The sequence below is a fragment of the Microcebus murinus genome, chromosome 3, assembly GCF_040939455.1.
Source record: "Microcebus murinus isolate Inina chromosome 3, M.murinus_Inina_mat1.0, whole genome shotgun sequence".
NCBI classification, from domain to species: Eukaryota; Metazoa; Chordata; class Mammalia; order Primates; family Cheirogaleidae; genus Microcebus; species Microcebus murinus.
In genome coordinates this window covers 71,999,231-72,019,188 of record NC_134106.1, presented here as the reverse complement: position 1 = coordinate 72,019,188, position 19,958 = coordinate 71,999,231, and the positions used below count along the sequence as shown (strand labels likewise).

Below are 19,958 nucleotides of genomic sequence, written 5' to 3'. Positions count from 1 at the left end.
TGTTCAGAGTTTCAATGCAAGTTGTAAGTGGACAGAGAATAGTGTTATTCAGGAAGTGTTTTAATTATATATTGAATAATTGAGTCGTCATCTTGATTTCAGATTTGTAAAAATCCTGGAACTCTGTATTCCATTGTCTGTGCTGCTTTTTTGACCATAGTCCCTTCTCTGGGTGGCCTCTGGGGCAGGTTCATTCAATATGCTGGTCCCATTGTATAGCCATACTTATCTGATCTATTCAGCTCCTGTTTTAGTTTGGTTTTTGTTGCTATAAAAGACTACCTGAGGCTGGATGGTTTATGAAAAAAAGAAGTTTGTTTATGTCACATTTCTGCATGTTGTACAAGGAGCATGGAGCTGGCATGTGCTTGGCTTCTGGTGAAGGATTTTGTGCTACCAAAACCTGACAAGAGGTCAAAAGGGAAGCGGGGATGTGCAAAGAGGACCAAACCCAAGGGGTTCTGGCTTTATAACAACCTACTCTCTTGGGAACTAATCCTTTCCCATGAGAACTAAATCCAAGTCTTTTGAGAGCTAGAACTTACTTGCTATCTCAAGAGCAGTACCAAGCCTTTCATGAGATATCCCCTATGATCCCCAAAGACCTCCACTAGGCCCCATCTCCCAGTACCACCACAGTGGGGATCAGATTTCAGCATGAGATTTGATGGGGACACACAAACCATATCCAAATCATAGCAGCTCTCCTGAGAACATTTAGGACCATGGCTTCTGGGCAGCTTCTCACACTGTCCAGTTGTAGCAGTTTTAATTTCTTTCTACGTATACTCAGTAGGAGTAGTCTTGCCTGATTCTATCTCATTCCCCATCCAAGAGATCTATTTCAAAGGGTGTTTCCTGTCAGGTCCACACTCTGTTGTTTTTTGTTTTTGTTTTTGTTTTTTGTTGTTTTTTTTTTTTTGCAGAAAGTAGATGAGGTGGTATTTATGTGTGTATCTGAGGACTGGGGAAATAGGGAGTAGTAAAGAGAAAAAGGGTAACATGGGAATTGTAGGAACTGAGTGATAAACAGGAAAGCTTATGGTGAGAGTGTCAGGGATAAGGGGCCTATGGAATAAGCAGGGAAGGAGAAGGGAAATGGAATGGGGAATTAGAAAGAGAGCCAGGAAAGCCAAGGAGACCAATGACCTTGTCTGAAGAAATGGCATATAGAAACAGAAATACCAAGCTTTCTCTTTAAATATAGCATGCCACACCAGAAACTCATTAGCCATATTTCTTATCATTTTTAGTCTTTAAATTCTCTAAGAGATCTCAAAAGTCTCTAAGAGATCCCAAAAGATTTACTTTAAGAACTAGACGATATTTTCATGGTATTGTCATTGAATTTATTTAGGCCTTTAAAAAAATTTTTTTTGATTCCATGGTGTACACATATCACGTTAAAAAAAAAAGAGAAAAAAAAGTTTTTTTTTAATTGGCAATAAAAATGTTAATATTGATATAAGGTAATACAATTTTATTCTTAAAAACAGTATGTACATTAGTTTTCATTTATATGTAGTGGTAGAGTTTTAAAACTAGTATGGTATACTATATGTTTTTTATTTCTTTAGACCAGTGTTTAGAAATTGTATATTAGTAGCCTGATGTTTCATAAGTATTAGAGATTTTCCAGGGCTGAAAAACATTTGATCTGAAAGATATTTGATGACATTTGGAATTTTATTTTCTTGGGTACTTTTAAATTCTATCCAGAATGATAAATCTTAAACTGTCACTTATCTCTGAACTGAAAAGAAAGCACACAATATATTTGTTTCCTTACATAAAGAAATGTATACACTTAGATCTTGTCCTTTTTATGGAGTAAGGTTTTCTGTCAGAAAGACTGGCATTTAATTTATGACACAAATCAGAAGCCAAGGTAGTTATAGGAAGATAAAAAGAAAAGCCAAGAGTAGAAATGTGTCATAACAAATGTCATATGCAATTAAAACATTAAAGCTAATTAAAGATATTTAAGATGTAAATAAGATAATTATCCACATACATTTGACTTGTTGCTTTTTTTTGGAGAGGGTAAAAATAAAAAACATTAAATTCATGTTAATCATTATTTTGCATTGCATAGAAGATATTTTGTAGGAATATATACTTTTCAAGCCATTTCAGTTAAAGCAATATTGATATTAATGGAATCTATCTTGTTAGGGAAGTGAATCAACTCAACAAGAAGCTAAGAGTCATGGTCTATGATTCTGAGTCACCCAGATAGTTTTCCAAAGTCATTACTAACCCTGTCTTTAAGATAAAACATGTTTTCTTCGTTTATCTAGAACTATATCACAAAATTCCTGAGATAAAATTAGCTGTATTATCATTATAAAACCATATGCTACTATATGTCAACTTTTTTCTCTTTTAATATCTGATCATACGATGTTTATTTAATTTAATAAAATAAAATTCATGCTAAGCATAATATCTATGATTTTTACATCAATACTCGGAGTAGCAAAATAAGAAATCAAACATTTATTATATTCATTTACAAACCTGTAATGCACAAAATGTATCCATGTGGTGGATTTTCTTTTTTTACAACTTCTTGAGGTAAATATTATACATAAAATAAAAATCATATCATAAAATACCACATGATAGGTTTATGAAAAAAAATACTTAAAAAAAAAGGAAAATGTTTTCACTTAAAATCTCTCCAATGTGATACAATAGCTGTTTTCATCATTTCCTTTCATTTGTTGCCTAGTTTTTTTAGGTGGAGATTGGATATCACAAATCTCAGAGCAAGAAGCTATCTATTTCCAAAAGGAGTAAAGTCATAACCAAAAGTCATAACCCTGCTGGATAAATCTAAACAAATGACTTAATTTTAGTTAAATTCTTCTATATTTACTCCATATAAAGAAGGGACAATTCTTAGACTGAATCTCTTAAACACTTTCTCTCTGTGTTTCCTCCACATTAAATTTCAGTTGCTCTCCTCTAGATTAGCTTTTGTTAAGACTACTTTGTAACAGTACCTATGTGCATCAGGCATTATGGTAGGTGCCTGAGTTAATAAATGGGTGTGCGTGACTGCTACACTGAAAGGAGCTTGCACCAAATCAGGGATTCAGAGTGTGACATAATCTATTTTCTTCCCTTTTTCCACCCATCTGAATTCTAACCATCCTTCAAGACCTAGTTCAATTCCCAAACCTTTAATAAAATACTTTACCAGCTCAAATTCCCAATATTTCCTTTCTTTGAAACTTTTTGCATTAACTTTTTTTTTTTTTTTTTTTTTGAGACAGAGTCTCACTTTGTTGCCTAGGCTAGAGTGAGTGCCGTGGTGTCAGCCTAGCTCACAGCAACCTCAAACTCCTGGGCTCAAGCGATCCTTCTGTCTCAGCCTCCCAAGTAGCTGGGACTACAGGCATGAGCCACCATGCCCGGCTAATTTTTTCTATATATATTAGTTGGCCAATTAGTTTCTTTCTATTTATAGTAGAGACGGGGTCTCACTCTTGCTCAGGCTGGTTTCGAACTCCCGACCTCGAGCAATCCACCCGCCTCGGCCTCCCAGAGAGCTAGGATTACAGGCGTGAGCCACCGCGCCCGGCCTGCATTAACTTTTTTTTTGCGTTAATATATATGGGTTTTTAGTCTGTTTTATCTCTTTAATAGGATTTTTAATTCCTTGTAAGCAGAAAATATTTGCCTATTATCTTTTGGATCTTAGCACACAACACAGTAGTAGGTACATAAGAGATGCTGAAGTATTTGCTGGTTCCTTTGACTCAAAGACTTTTCATGATACACTTTCTTTAAAAAAAGAAACATAGATGGCCGGGCGCTGTGGCTCACGCCTGTAATCCTAGCTCTTGGGAGGCCGAGGCGGGCGGATTGCTCAAGGTCAGGAGTTCAAAACCAGCCTGAGCAAGAGCGAGACCCCGTCTCTACTATAAATAGAAAGAAATTAATTGGCCAACTGATATATATATAAAAAAATTAGCCGGGCATGGTGGCGCATGCCTGTAGTCCCAGCTACCTGGGAGGCTGAGGCAGTAGGATCACTCGAGCCCAGGAGTTTGAGGTTGCTGTGAGCTAGGCTGACGCCACGGCACTCACTCTAGCCTGGACAACAAAGCGAGACTCTGTCTCAAAAAAAAAAAAAAAAAAAGAAACATAGAAATATAAAACAAAGTATAAAAGTTTTTACTACTTTTTGATTATCTGGAGGTTATTTGGTTTGGGGAAGAGGTGTTAAATTTATGAGGGGAAGATAAATTGTTTGCACTACAGCCTAGCTATTTACTCACAGTTTATTCTTTTATAGATACTGCAGGAGAAGAGGCTGGGTACGATCCACACTCATTATGTCAGTTCCGCAAACAAGTACTTCTAAAGGGAAAGTCATGCTTAAAGAATACAGTGGACGCAAGGTTGAAGTAGAGCACATTTTTAAATGGATAACTGCTCATGCAGCTTCTCGGATCAAAACCATTTATAATGCTGAGCATTTGAAAGAAGAATGGAATAAAAGTGATCAGTATTGGGTAAAAATATACCTATTTGCAAACCTTGACCAACCCCCAGCTTTCTTCTCTGCGCTAAGTATAAAGTTTACTGGAAGAGTTGAGTTTATTTTTGTAAATGTGGAAAATTGGGACAACAAGAGTTATATGACAGATATCGGTATATATAACATGCCATCATACATACTTAGAACTCCTGAAGGAATTTACAGATATGGAAACCACACAGGCGAATTTATATCCCTTCAGGCCATGGATTCATTTTTGCGCTCATTACAACCTGAAGTAAATGATCTCTTTGTTTTGAGCTTGGTTCTAGTAAATCTTATGGCTTGGATGGACTTATTTATTACACAAGGAGCTACCATAAAGCGATTTGTGGTTCTCATAAGCACTTTAGGGACATATAATTCTCTATTAATTATTTCTTGGCTCCCTGTGTTGGGCTTTTTACAGCTCCCTTACTTAGATAGCTTTTATGAATACAGCTTAAAGTTATTGAGATATTCCAATACAACCACACTGGCTTCGTGGGTAAGGGCAGACTGGATGTTTTATTCTTCACACCCAGCCCTGTTTCTCAGTACATACCTTGGACATGGTTTACTAATTGATTACTTTGAGAAAAAGAGACGGCGCAACAACAATGATGAAGTCAATGCCAATAACTTAGAGTGGTTATCAAGTCTGTGGGACTGGTACACCAGCTACCTCTTCCACCCGATTGCTTCTTTTCAGAACTTTCCTGTAGAATCTGATTGGGACGAAGACCCTGACTTATTCTTGGAGCGGTTAGCTTTCCCTGACCTTTGGCTTCACCCTCTGATACCAACTGATTATATAAAAAATTTACCAATGTGGCGATTTAAATGTCTTGGAGTCCAGTCTGAAGAGGAAATGTCGGAGGGTTCTCAAGATATTGAAAATGATTCAGACAGTGAGAACACGGACACTTCTAGCAGTGAGAAGGAAGCATTTGAAGATAAACAAAGCATACTTCACAGTTCTCCAGGAAAAGCAAGTCTCTGTGATGATGAGGCTTGTTCATGTGCCAATAAATATTGTCAGGCCAGCCCATATGAAAGGAAGGGGAGGTCATATGGATCATATAACACTAATGAAGACATGGAACCTGATTGGTTAACTTGGCCGGCTGACATGCTGCACTGTACTGAATGTGTTGTTTGCCTAGAGAATTTTGAAAATGGATGTTTGTTAATGGGATTGCCTTGTGGTCATGTGTTTCATCAGAATTGCATTGTGATGTGGTTGGCTGGGGGCCGACACTGTTGCCCTGTTTGCCGGTGGCCTTCTTATAAAAAAAAGCAGCCATATGCACAACACCAGCCCTTGTCAAATGATGTCCCATCTTAACCATGTGCAATTTGTCCTTTATAAGCTTTGAGTATCTTACAGCTTGCCTTTTTAATGTTAGTCACAATGTTTTTGTGGTTTGAAGTTTAGTTTAATGTTAGTGCAGTGACAGGAAATACACATTATGCTAATGTTGATGACAGAATTTATTTGGTTGCCTTGTGTGTCAATTGAATGCATACTTAATTGTAAAAATTTTAATTTACAACATTGGAAATTCAGAAGTTAATGTTTTTTGTAAGCACAAAAGGAGTATGATAGAAATTTATCCTAGCAAGACTTTACAAGGTAGGATCAAATTCTGATGGAATTGAGCCGGTTTCTTATCCTAAATGTTTCCTCCCTTTTTACAATCTCTGTCCAGCACCTATTGGTTAAATAATGTATGCTCTGAGACATGAAATTAAAACAGACCTATGAAATAAATTATTTTAAAACCAGAAGGTTACCAGTTTTCCAATGTTAAATTGTTTTTGAAAAAGTGGCTGAGTGCTATAGGTGTTTTTCTGGTTTGTTAATTTCACAGGTAAGTCAAACATGATTCTTGGCTCACGTAGAGGGAGAAAAAGATAGAAATTATGTTGCTGACACTGGCTAGAGGTGACATTAGTTCCTTTTATCTTGGTTAGCTTTGATGGGAAAGAATTTCATGGTGGGCTTTTTATAAAGTATTAAATAATTTATTAGTATTTAGTACATTCATCTAAATAAAATCAGCTATAGCCTATTAGCTACATATAGATTGTTTTTCCTGATTTTTATTTTGAAAATTTTCTAGACTACAGAAAGGTTGTAAGAATGGTATAATGGACATCCATTTCTCTGTTTTATCTCCTCTGTGTGTATATTTTATTTTTTCTTTCTCTTTTTTGCTGATCGTTTTGAAAATTAATTTCAGACATCATGGTGCTTCACTCCTAAATATATTACCACATATTTCCTAAGAACAGGACATTCTTTTACATAACCAATATATCATTATCACACCCAAGAAATTTAACATTGCTTTAGTAATATCTAATATGTAATCCGTATTCCCCAATTGCACTGAAAATATCCTTTATATCTTTATTTTTTTGTTTTGTTTTATTTTTATTATGAACTCAGACAAGGTTCATGCATTGGTTTTCATCTCTCTCCTTTCATTCTTCTAGAGAAATTCCCCTTTTATGATACTAAAATTTTTTTTTTTTTTTTTGAGATGGAGTCTCACTTTTGTTGCCCTGGCTAGAGTGAGTGCCGTGGCGTCAGCCTAGCTCACAGCAACCTCAAACTCCTGGGCTCAAGCGATCCTCTTGCCTCAGCCTCCCAAGTAGCTGGGACTACAGGCATGCACCACCATGCCCAGCTAATTTTTTGTATATATATTTTTAGTTGGTCAATTAATTTCTTTCTATTTTTAGTAGAGACGGGGTCTCGCTTAGGATGGTTTCGAACTCCCAACCTCGAGCAATCCGCCCGCCTTGGCCTCCCAGAGTGCTAGGATTACAGGCGTGAGCCACCGCGCCCGGCCTTGATACTAAAATTTTTAAAGAGTACAGGCCAGTTGAATTATAGAATTCTCAACATTCTTGATTTGTCTCAGTGTTTCTTTCATGATTAGATTTAAATTAAAGAATATTGCCTAGAATGATATGTACTTCCCATTCTTACAACATTGGAAAGCACATAACATTGGATATCAGTTCATCCCATTGTCAGTGATATCAAATTGGGTGAAAGTGATATATGCTTTATCTTTCTATTTTAAGGTACTTTTTCACTTTGAGAAGGAACCTGTGAGACCATGTGAATATCCTGTTCTGTAATCTTTAGCACAAAGGTTTTAACATCTGTTAATGATTCTTTGCTTCAATCAAATATTAAATAGGAATTACAACATAGGGATTTTCTAATTCCATCATTCATCTACATTTTTTAGCTGGCATTTTTGTGTGTGTGTGTGTGAACAAGAGCTTTCCATTTTTCTTTAACACTTTGAGTATTACTGTGGACTCAGATTTTTTAAATATATTCTATGTGTTAAAATTTATTATTCTTTTTGATGCTGAAATTATCCCAAAGTTGGCTAGGGGAAGCTCCTCTAAGCCAGCTCTTATATCCTATTAACATGTCCCTTTAATCTTGAAGCACTTCCTTTTTTACATAAGGTATTCAGGCTCACTTTGTGTTTTTCCTGACTTGGTCCTGTGATCAGCCATTTCTTCAAAGTGTCCAAGTTTCATGGTGTACTTTTAAAATCCTTAATTGAATACCACTCAAAATGGTAAGAAAATTATCTCTTTCTGAATTGCTACTAGAGTACTAACAGAAACATTTTTTCCCCTTCATGGTGCAGGTTTGGCAGTTAAGAAATAGTGCCAAACATTGCTCCTTGTGCTCTGATCTTCCTGTGGAAAAAAATAACCATTTTATTGTAAATGTTAGTGTTTTCTGGGGTTCTGCTGTTGGTCCACTGCTCTTTTCTTCTCAGATTTTTTTTTCTCTCAGATTTTTATTGGATGTCTACCAAATCTACACATCCAAGCAAAAGACACTCCCCAATCTTCAGTTTCATATACACCTACTGGACAGCTCCTCCTGGATACTTTTAGGTACTTAGTCTAAAACAGCTTTTCATTTTCTCTCCCCACCCCTAGTCTTCCTCTTAAGGTCCTGATTTCACTTAATGAGAAATATATATTTCTCATTATATATGATGAGAAATATATATATTCAATATATATTCATATATAATATATATTTTAGATATATATATGAGAACATATATGTTCCATTATGAAATGTACACAAAAGTATGAAAATTTAAAAAGACAAAATCCTTCCTCCAGTATTCCAGGGCACACCATTCCTTGGAGACAACTAGCTTAGAGGATAAATCAATCTCTAACACTGGCTTTCATGATTCTTCATAATCTGTTCCTAGCCTACCTCTTAAGACTCATCGTGATATTTCATGCTGGTTGTTGCTCCAGACCCATGCTCTAGTTTTTCTGAACTTGGTGCTTTACCATTCTCTCTACCTGCTGTTCTCACCCCTTCCTCTCTGCCTTGCCTAGCAAGATTCCACTTTCTCCAGAAATTTTATACCTTCCCACCCATCTTCTCCTTCCTCACCAGGCTTATAAAGGAACAAAGATATCTGTATAGTGAACGCTTAGGTGAATGTCACCTTACTCAAGTGATCAAACCTAACATCATCAACAATGGAGCAAATTGGTGTGTGCCCTTCCATATCCCAATAATACCTTGTACACGCCTGTCATACTTAGCTGCATTGAATTAAAACTCTATGCATGTGTCTTCTTTGGATGAGTTCCTTTATGGCAGGAACTGATTTATTCATCTACATGTCCATAGTGCATGGCATAAAATATCTTGAATGTTAGACATGCAATAAAAATATTATAATGAAGTCCAGGGGAAATAATTGCCAAAGGTTCATGTCTCCAGGTGAACTTGGCTCGTCCATTAATTGTTAAGCACAGCACATAATAATTTTGTCAGATTTTCTTGGAGGTGGAGAATTGAAGGAAATATGCAAGATTGACATATTCTAAACTTTTTATTTAAAAAGTAAGCATACTTAGGCTAGGAGTTCAAGACCAAGCTGGGCAACATAGCAAGACCCCGTCTCTAAAAAATGAAAAATTAGTTGGGTATGGCAGCATAGTCCTATAGTCCTAGCTACTGGGGAGGCTGAGGCAGGAGGATTGCTTGAGCTGCTGTTTATCAATTAAGTTTATGTGATATTCTAAATCCTTTGTTGTCATTTCAACAACGTTCACAGCATTCTTCACCAGGAGTAGATTCCATCTCAGAAAGCCCCTTCGTTTCCTCATCCATAGGAAGCAACTCCTCGTCAAGTTTTGTCATGAGATCGCAGCAATTCAGTCATATCTTCAGGCTCCATTTCTTGTTCTCTTGCTATGTCCATCACATCCACAATTACCTCCTCCACTGAAGTCTTAAACTACTCAAAGTCATTCATGTGGAATGGAATCAGCTTCTTCCAAACTCCCACTACTGTTGATATTTTGACCTCTTCCCATGAATCATGAATGTTCTTAATGGCATCTAGAATGGTGAATCCTTTCCAGGATTTTTTCAATTTACTTTGTCCAGGTCCATCAAGGGACAGTCAGCCTGTCCTTTGAAGCTTTGAAGCCAGGCATTAACTTTTCTCTAGCTCTGAAAGTCCTAGTTGTCATCTTCTTTTAATAGAAGGTTTTCATCTACACTGAAAATCTGTGTTTAGTGTAGCCACTTTCATCAAGGATCTTAGCTAGATCTTCTGGATAACTTGCTACAGCTTCTACATCAGCACTTGCTGCTTCACCATGCATTTTTATGTCATGAAGATGGCTTCTTAAACCTCATGAACCAACCTCTGTTAGCTTCAGACTTTTCTTCTGCAGCTTCCTTGCCTCTCTCAGCTTCATAGAATTGAAGAGAGTTAGGTTCTTGCTCTGGATTAGGTGTAGGCTTAAGAGAATGTTGTGAATGGTTTGACTTCTATTCAAACCACTAAAACTTTCTCCCAACCAGCAATAAAGCTGCTTTGCTTTCTTGTCATTAAGGGGTTCACTGGAATAGCACTTTTCATTTCCTTCAAGAACTTTGCATTCACTTGGCAGAAGAGCTAGCTTTCAGCCTATCTTGGTTTTCAACATGCCTTCCTCATTAAGCATAATCATTTCTGGGTTTTGATTTAAAGAGAACTATAACTTTCTTGAACACTTGGAAGCCATTGTAGGGTCATTAATTGACCTAATATCAATATTCTGTGTCTCAAGGAATAGAGAGGCCTGAGAAGAGGAAGAGAGAGAGGTTGGCGTGGGAGGGCTACCAGTTGGTGGAGCAGTCAGAACACCTAAAACATTTATTGATTAAATTTGCTGTCCTTATATGGTCATACATCCTGGCACCCCAAAACAATTGCAATAGTAATGTCAAAGATACCACTGATGACAGATCAACATAATGGATATAATGAAAAAGTTTGAAATATTATAAGAATTATCAAAATGTGACACAGAGACACAAAGTGGACACATACGCTTGGGGAAATGGCACTGATAGACTTGCTCCAGGCAAGATTGCCATAAGGCTTCAATTTGTAAAAAATGCATTATCTGTGAAGCTCAATAAAGTGAAGCACAATAAAATGAGGTATGCCTGTTGTTGTCAAGTTCTCTTAGTTTATGTGTGTAATGGGATAATAAGCTCTTTACATTAGATGTCAAACAAATAGTATTTGAGTGCTTTTATTTAGTCTGGTTAAAAATATACTCTTGGTCGGGCGCAGTGGCTCATGCCTGTAGTCCTAGCACTCTGAGAGGCCAAGGCGGGAGGATTGCTTGAGCTCAGGAGTTTGAGACCAGCCTAAGCAAGAGCGAGACCCCCGTCTCTACTAAAAATAGAAAGAATTAGCCAAACGACTAAAAATAGAAAAAAATTAGCCGGGCATGTTGGTACCTGCCTGTAATCCCAGCTACTCAGGAGGCTGAGGCAGGAGGATTGCTTGAGCCCAGGAGTTTGAGGTTGCTGTGAACTAGGCTGATGCCACGGCACTCTAGTCCAGGCAACAGAGCGAGACTCTGTCTCAAAAAAAATAAAAAAATAAAATAAAAATATACTCTTAGTATTGACATAGAGGACATTTTGTAGGTTGGTTGGGACAGAAATCTTGCACCTGGATGTCCTTATAAAGAGTTAATGCCCAACAGTCTCATCAGTCTTGCCATAAACCATGCCATCAGTTGTATAGTCTAAAAATGATATTTACATATAGTGGATACTTAGTGTCACTATTGTTCTAAAATTCTGTAAGCTCTTTTCATTTGGGAAGGTACTTTCAGAATGCCATCTATTTTTTGATAAAGCAGAGTCTGGTAACATAGGTAACTTATTTGTGAGGTCTTTTCACAAAAATGAAGTAGTAGGATTTCAGACACAGCAAAAGAGAAGTTAGAACTCTCTGATATCTTCAGGGTAGCTTTTGTTTTTATTGTTTAAGTGCTTTCCATTTATTTTTACTTAATTCCTGAGCCAAATGGCTAAAACAGTAGGTTGTTGGAAGAAAATTCCTCAAGCTGACTCCCAGCTTTGTTGCCAGAAGCTTGGGTAGGAGATACCTCTTAAAATGCCAAACACAGCAATATCTCAGGCTTTTAAAACAATATTGTTAAAATTATTTTTTAGTATTGAACATGGTGGACAGTGACCAATCTTGATGTATATTCCTTTGATTGATTTATTTATTTTTTGTTTGTTTTTGTTTTTTTGTTTGTTTTTTATTCTTTTTTTAAAAATTATTTTAGCATATTATGGGGGTACAAGTGTTAAGGTTATATATATTGCCCATGCCCCCCTATTCCTTTGATTTAAAAGCACCTAGTTTTGTTTGACGGGGTAAAAAGAATGTAATTCTTACAGTTTTTCTGGTTGAAATTGTAGAATCTAAGTATTAGAAGCAGATTTGAAGATCGTTTAATCCAATTTAGATTCTTGATGTCCCTGTTATGAATTGACACACTCATCGTCTAACAAAAGGGATGCTACATTTGCAAAAATCTATAAACATTCCACCTGCCAGGATCCACAAAAAAGCATGCAGTTAGCTGGCAGCACAGCAACAGCAAGTGCTGAAAGCCCAGATCTGGACACTTTGTTGGACACCTCCCATGTCATCATCTTTGGGAAGGAGGACGGGTCAGGATTTTATCTCTGAAAAAGCTAATTCTAATGTAACCTACTTGCTCTGAAATACGATATTTCTTTCTATTATTCATCAAAATGGCACATATTTAACAAGGCTTTTTATTTAGAGAGAAACCTGTAAACTGTAAGATATTAAACCATCCTCATGAGTTCGGCACCAAACTCATTCCATTACCCTCAACATATCCAAAAAAGGGAACAGGAGACATGAGAGCAGCTTTCTTCTGTTTCAGTCAAGCATATCCTCTGCTGTTATGGAATGAGGGCAGATTTACACAGACTCGGCTATGTTTTTGTGACTAAAGATGAGAGGTAACAGTGCCAAAGCAAAAGCCAGTTTCTTGCATAATATATGCACCAGATTGGATTACAAAGAAATTTTTTAAAATTCTTCACAATTTCAAAGTTTTCTAAATTTTTTTTTTTTTTTTTTTTTTTTTTTTGACAGAGTCTCACTCTGTTGCCCGGGCTAGAGTCCCATGGCATCAGCCTAGCTCACAGCAACCTCAAACTCCTGGGCTCAAGATCCTCCTGCCTCAGCCTCCCGAGTAGCTGGGACTATGGGCATGCGCCACCATGCCTGGCTAATTTTTTTTTCTATATATTTTTAGTTGGCCAATTAATTTCTTCCTAGTTTTAGTAGAGATGGGGTCTTGCTCTTGCTCAGTCTACTTTCGAACTCCTAACCTTCAGCAATCTTCCTGCCTCGGTCTCCCAGAGTGCCAGTATTACAGGTGTGAGCCACCACGCCCGGCCGATTTCAAAGTTTTGTAAGGTGTAGAAAAGCCTGCAATAACTCATTGAGTTGCATTTCTTTAACTCTAAGCAGGAATGTATACAGTTGACTCATTCTATAAAAATATGTGTTTTACATGAATCTGTTAATCAGAGACCTAGAGTTTGTTCAAACAGCTTGGAGTTGTTAGGCAAGGAATATGTTATGTTAACCATAAGCTACATGTTTATCTGAGGATTTATTCCATGGTCTGAATGCAGTACTAATGTTTTCTGAAATAATATTCCTATGGGGTAAACCATAGAAAGTAAGTGGAAAGGGCTTTTGATGCCTCATAAGATGCATTAATTAGCTAAAATTAATTAATGCTGGGACAGAAAAGGGATGGAACAAATGAGCAGTACCCTTACCATCTACTCCTTTTACCACTTCCAGCCATAGAGAGAGAATACACTCTTTTTTCCCTTTAAAGCTTCTACTGAAGGGCAATATATCTCCATCAAAGTATACAAATATTGAACATGCAGGTTATTAATTTGTCACAAAGTCAACACACTCATGTAACCCATCGCTCAGACCAAGAAACAGAACAATTGCCAGCCATATCCAGAAATCTTCCTCTGGTTCTTTCCTGGTAAAGGAGTCAATACCTCCACTGTCCTCCCCAGATGTAATCTCTAAGATAACTTCTAAAATCATAAATTAGTTTTGCCTCTTTTTAAAATTTTTTGTTTTTATTTTTGGAGTCAGGCTCTCACTCTGTTGCCTGGAATAAAATGCAGTGGCGTCATCATACCTCACTAGAGAACTTCGATCTCCTGAGTTAAAGTGATCCTCCTGCCACAGCCTCCCAACTAGCTGGGACTATAGGTGTGCACCACCATGCCTGGCTAATTTTTCTATTTTTCTGTAGAGACAGGGTCTTGCTTTTGCTCAGGCTTGTCTGGAACTGCTGGCCACAAGTGATCCTCCAGCCTCATCCACCCAAAGTGCAAGGATTACAATCATGAGCCCTCGCCCGGCCAGTTTTGCCTCTTTTTAAGTATTATGGAAATGGAATCATATAGGATGTAGTCTTTTGTGTATAGTTTCTTTTATTTACAATTAAGACTGTGAAGTTCATCTCTATGTGTATAGCAGTAGTTTGTTCACTTTTATTGCTGCGTAGATTTATATTACACGAGCATACCACAATTGACCACAATTATATTGTATGAGCATATCAACATTCTGTTGTGATGAACATTTAGCTTATTTTCAGTTTTTGGCAGTTACAAATAGTACTTCTATGTAAAAGGTGAAAGATTTATATGATCTGAAGAGAAGCCAGAGTATACAAATAGTACTACTATGAATATTCTTTTTTTTTTTTTTCTTTTTGAGACAAAGTCTGCCTCCGTCACCTAGGCTGGAGTGCAGTGGCATCATCATAGCTCAGTGCAACCTTGAACTCCTTGGCTCAAGCAATCCTGCCTCAGCCTTCCAAGTAGCTGGGACTACAGGCACAAACTACCATGCCTGGTTAATTTTTCTATTTTTTAAATAGAGACAGTGTCTTGCTATGTTTCTTAGACTGGTCTTGAACTTCTAGCCATAGGAGATCCTCCCACCTTGGCCTCCCAAAGTGCTAGGATTAGAGGCATGAGGCACCACGCCTGGCCTTGAATATTTTTGTATACGTCTTTGGTTCATATATGTTCACATTTCCGTTGTGGGTGAAATTTCTGGGTTATTGAGTATGCCTATGTTTAGATTTGGTAGACACTGATGGTTTTCTAAAGTGGTTGTACTAATTTACATTTTCTTTAACAGTGTATGGGAGTTCTAGTGTCCTACATTCTTGCCAACATTTGATGTTACTTTTTTTTTCATGTTAGCATTTCTGGAGACTGTATAGAGATATATCTCTTTGTGGTTCTCATATGCATTTTTCTGAGAACTAATGAGGCTAAGACCATTGTCATGTTTACTGGCCATTTGAAAGACTTCTTTGTGAAATGCTTGTTAAAATCTTTTGTGCATTTTTCTATTGAGTAGCTGTCTGTCTTTTTCTTATTGAATTATAGGAGTCCTTTATATATTCTGGATTTGAGTCCTTGTCAATTATATTTATTGCATAAATTTTCTCCCAGTCTATGGCTTTCCTTTTAGGAGGGAAGAGGGATTTTTTTTTAAAATCTTTTTTTTTCCTTGGAAAAATTCAATCATATACAAAAGTAGAGAGATTAATATAATTAATCCCTATGTATCCAACTTCAACAATCATCAACTCATGGCCAATCTTGTTTCAGCTATATCCCTACTAAAAATCACCCTCTTGAATATGACACTGGTATGAAGCCATGGGAAGAAAAAAAAATAAGAAATAGAAAATAAATTTAATAAAATAATAAAAATAAAAATCACCCTCTTTCATTGCTTTAATATGCCCTTTTGTTTTTATTATTTATCCTTTAACCTTTTTTACTTCATTCAACAGTCGTTTATTTATTCTTCTATGTTTATTGGATGAAATCTGATTGGATTAGTAGTTAAATCCAATGAATACATTTTTGTACTTACATTACCTGAGCTTTCTGCATATGGTGACTCTGTTGACCACTTCCTCCTTGAAAGTCCTTTCCCTCAAGCCTCTGTGGTAATACTCCACCTGGTTTCACCTACTTCTATGATCCTTTCTTCATAATTTCCTTCCTTAAATTTTCTTCCTCCCCTGCTTCTTCAGAGTTATTATTTCCCTAGAGTTCTGGTCTAGTTTTCAACTCATTTGGGTAATTTTGTCATAGTCATGTCTTTAACTCCCATTTATATTCTGATGCCTTCTAAATCTGTATGTCCAGTCCAGAACACTCTGTTCAACACTAGATGTGCATATGGACTATTTGCTGGGCATCTCATTTGGATGACCCACAAGTATCCAAGGCAGCCTTCTGATTTTCTCACCCTATTCCAATCTATTCTCCTATTATTCCATTATACTATATTTAAAATACTTTTATTATGCAGCAAAATAAAGCAGAAGGTACAGAGATTTCCAATATACCTCCTGTCCCCACACATGCACAGCCTCCCCTGATATCAACATCCTTCACAGAGTGGTACATTTGTTACAATCAATGACATTGATTGTACATTGACATTATTTCTCAAAGTCCATAGTTTACATTAAGGTTCATTCTTCATGTTTTACATTCTATGGGTTTGGACAAATGATAATGGCATGTAGCATCATTTACTGCCCTAAAATCTTTTGTGCTCTGCCTATTCATACTTTCCTTCCTCCAACCCCTGGCAACCACTGATCTTTTTATTATCTCCATATTTCTGCCTTTTTCCAGAATGTCCTATGAGTTGGAAATATATAGTACATAGCTTTTTCAGATTGGCAATATACATTTAAATTTCCTCTATGTCTTTTCATGGCTTGATAGTTGATTCTTTTTAGCACTGAATCATATTCCATTGTTTGGATGTACCACAGTTTATCTATTCCCCTACTGAAAGACATCTTGGTGGCTTCCAAGCTTTGACAATTATGAATAAAGCAGCTGGAAACATCCATGCTCAGGTTTTTGTTTTCAACTTATTTAAATAAATACTATTGCTGGATCATATGGTAAGACTATGTTTAGTTTTATAAGAAACTGACAAACTATCTTCCAACATGGCTTCTATGCTAGGTTCCCATGGGAGTTCTTGGTGTTCCATGTCCTCACCAGTGTTTGGAGTTGTCAGTGCTATGCATCTTAACCATTCCAGTAAGCATGTAGTGGTATCTCATTATATTAATTTTTTTTTTCTTGAGACAGAATCTCACTTTGTTGCCCAGGAAAAGTGAGTTCCATAGCAGCAGCCTCGCTCACAGCAACCTCAAACTCCTGGGCTCAAACAATCCTCCTGCCTCAGCCTCCCAAGTAGCTGTGACTACAGGCATGCGCCACCATGCCCGGCTAATTTTTTTCTCTCTCTATATATATATTAGTTGGCCAATTAATTTCTTTCTATTTATAGTAGAGACGGGGTCTTGCTCTTGCTCAGGCTGGTTTCAAACTCCTGACCTTGAGCAATCCGCCCGCCTTGGCCTCCCAAAGTGCTAGGATTACAGGCATGAGCCACCGTGCCCGGCCTATATTAAATATTTTAACTTGCATTTCCTTGAGGACATAATATGTGGAGCATCTTTTCATATGTTCACTTGCCATCAGTATATCTTCTCTGAGATGTCCGTTAAGGTCTTTGGACTATTTTTTAATTGGGTTGGTTGTTTTCTTATTGTTTAATTTAAAGAGTTTTTTTGGGGGGAGGGGTCTCACTGTATTGTCCAGGTTAGTCTTGAACTCCAGGGCTCAAGCAATTCTCCCACTCAGACTTCAGAGCAGCTGAGGCTACAGGCACACACCACTACACCTTGCCGAGTTTAAAGAGTTCTTTGTTTATTTTGGATAACAGTATTTTATCAGAAGAATCTATTGCAAATGTTTTCTTCCATTTTCTGTGGCTTGTCTCTTGATAGTGATTTTTACAAAGCTGTTTTTGCTTTTAATGAAATGCAGTTTATCAATTCTTTCTTTCATGAATCATGTCTTTGGTGTTGTATTATCTCCAAACCCAACATCCAGATTCATTTTTTTTTTTTTTTTTGCATGTGGATATCCAGTTGTCCCAGCACTTGTTGAAAACACTTGTTGAACTTGTTCACACTTGTTGAAAACACTATCTTTTCCATTCTCTTACTTTCAATCTTCCTACATCATTATATGTGAAGTGAGTTTATTGCAGACAACATATAATAGGGTCATGTTTTTAAACCTCTGACAATCTCTTTTAATTATTATATTTAGATCATATACATTTAATATAATTATTAATATATTATGGCTAAATCTGCCTTTTTATATTTTGTTTTCTGTTTTTCCTCTCTGTTTTCCTGTCTTCCTGTGGGCTACTTGAACATTTTTTGGAATTCCATTTTGATATATCTGTAGGGTTTTATAATAGCTTTATTGAGAGAGAATTCACTATACTATACAATTCATCCATTTAAAGCACATGATTCAATGACTTTTAGTATATCTACAATGTTGTGCAACCAGTTACATTAATTCCAGAACATTTTCACCACTCCAAAAAGAAACCTCTTATCTATGGCAGCTACAACTCATTCTGCTTTCCTGCCAACTCCTGGAGACCATTAATCTACTTTCTCTCTATATAGATTTGTCTATTCTGGACATTTCATATAAATGCAATCATAAAATATATATCCTTTGGGTCTGGTTTCTTTCACTTAGTGTAATGTTTTCAGTTTTTCATCCATGTTGTAGCTTGAATCCGTACTTCATTTATTGTTATGATTGAGTAGTATTCCATTATATGGAGATATACCACATTTTATTTATCCATTCATCAGTTGATGGATATTTGTGTTGTTTATACTTTTTGGCTATTATTAATATAATAATGCTGCTATGAATACCTGTGTACAAGTTTTTGTGTGGACATATATTTTCATTCCTTGGCTATATATACCCAGAGTGGAATTACTGGATCATATGGTATCTATATATTTAACTTTTTGAGGAACTTTGGAACTGTTTTCCAAAGTTACTGTACCATTTCATATTCTTGCCAGCAGTATGTGATGGTTCCAATTTCTCCAGGTCCTCACAACACTTGTTATTATCTGGCTATTACTATTATTATTATAGCCATTCTTGCATGTGTGAAGTCGATCTCCCTGTGGTTTTGATTTGTATTTTCCTGATGGCTAATGTCTATGGTATTTTTGAATATATGTCTTTGTAGAGAATTTGAGTAGTTGCTGTAGGCATTACATTACATAGAAAAAGCTTATCACGATCTACTAGTGTCATCATTTAACCAGTTTGAGTGATGTATAGAAATCTTACCTCCATTTGGGTCCCTCTTTCATCCCCCACTTATAATTATCTTAACTATTTCTTCTATTTGGATTTAGAATCACCTTACTGGTGTTAAAATTTTTGCATCAGCTGTCAAAAGCAATTTAGAAAATTCAAAAGGAGAATAAAAACCTATTGTAGCCCAGGCGCGGTGGTTCACACCTGTAATCCTAGCACTCTGGGAGGCTGAGGTGGGAGGATCGCTTAAGGTCAGGAGTTCGAAACCAGCCTGAGTAAGAGTGAGACACTGTCTCTACTATAAAAATAGAAAGAAATGAATTGGCCAACTAGAAATATATAGAAAAAATTAGCCAGGCATGGTGGTGCATGCCTGTAAGTCCTAGCTACTCAGGAGGCTGAGGCAGGAGGATCCCTTGAGCCCAGGAGTTTGAGGTTGCTGTGAGCTAGGCTGACACCATGGCACTTTAGCCTGAGTGAGCAACAGAGTGAGACTCTGTCTCAAAAAAAATAAATCAATAAGCCTATTGTATTTACCCATATTTTTGCCTACTGTGTTCTTTCTTCCTTTCTGGTGCCCTTGAGTTCTTTCTTTTATCACTTCTTTTCTGTTTAGAGAATTTTTTGTTTAAAGACTGTCCATTGTTTTAGGGCAATTTCCTGGTGACAAATTTTCTTAGTGTTCTTTCGTCTAAGAATGTTTTCATTTCCCTTTCGTATTAGAATTATCTGGTGAGATAG

At 36.7% G+C, this 19,958-nt stretch overlaps 1 protein-coding gene across 2 annotated transcripts in view; it reads left to right on the top strand.

Annotated features, from left to right (window-relative positions):
* Nucleotides 1-19,958, top strand: part of RNF103 (ring finger protein 103) — a 94,973-nt gene that overhangs the window by 15,413 nt on the left and 59,602 nt on the right. The window contains exon 4 of one of the 2 annotated variants that reach the window (XM_012774329.2): nt 4,307-6,322. The exons of the other annotated variant lie outside the window; for it this stretch is intronic. Within the exon in view, the coding sequence (XP_012629783.2) occupies nt 4,307-5,879 (1,573 nt within the window). The 3' untranslated portion in view covers nt 5,880-6,322. Of the gene's footprint in view, nt 1-4,306; nt 6,323-19,958 lie in introns of those variants that run through there. 2 annotated transcript variants of the gene reach the window in all.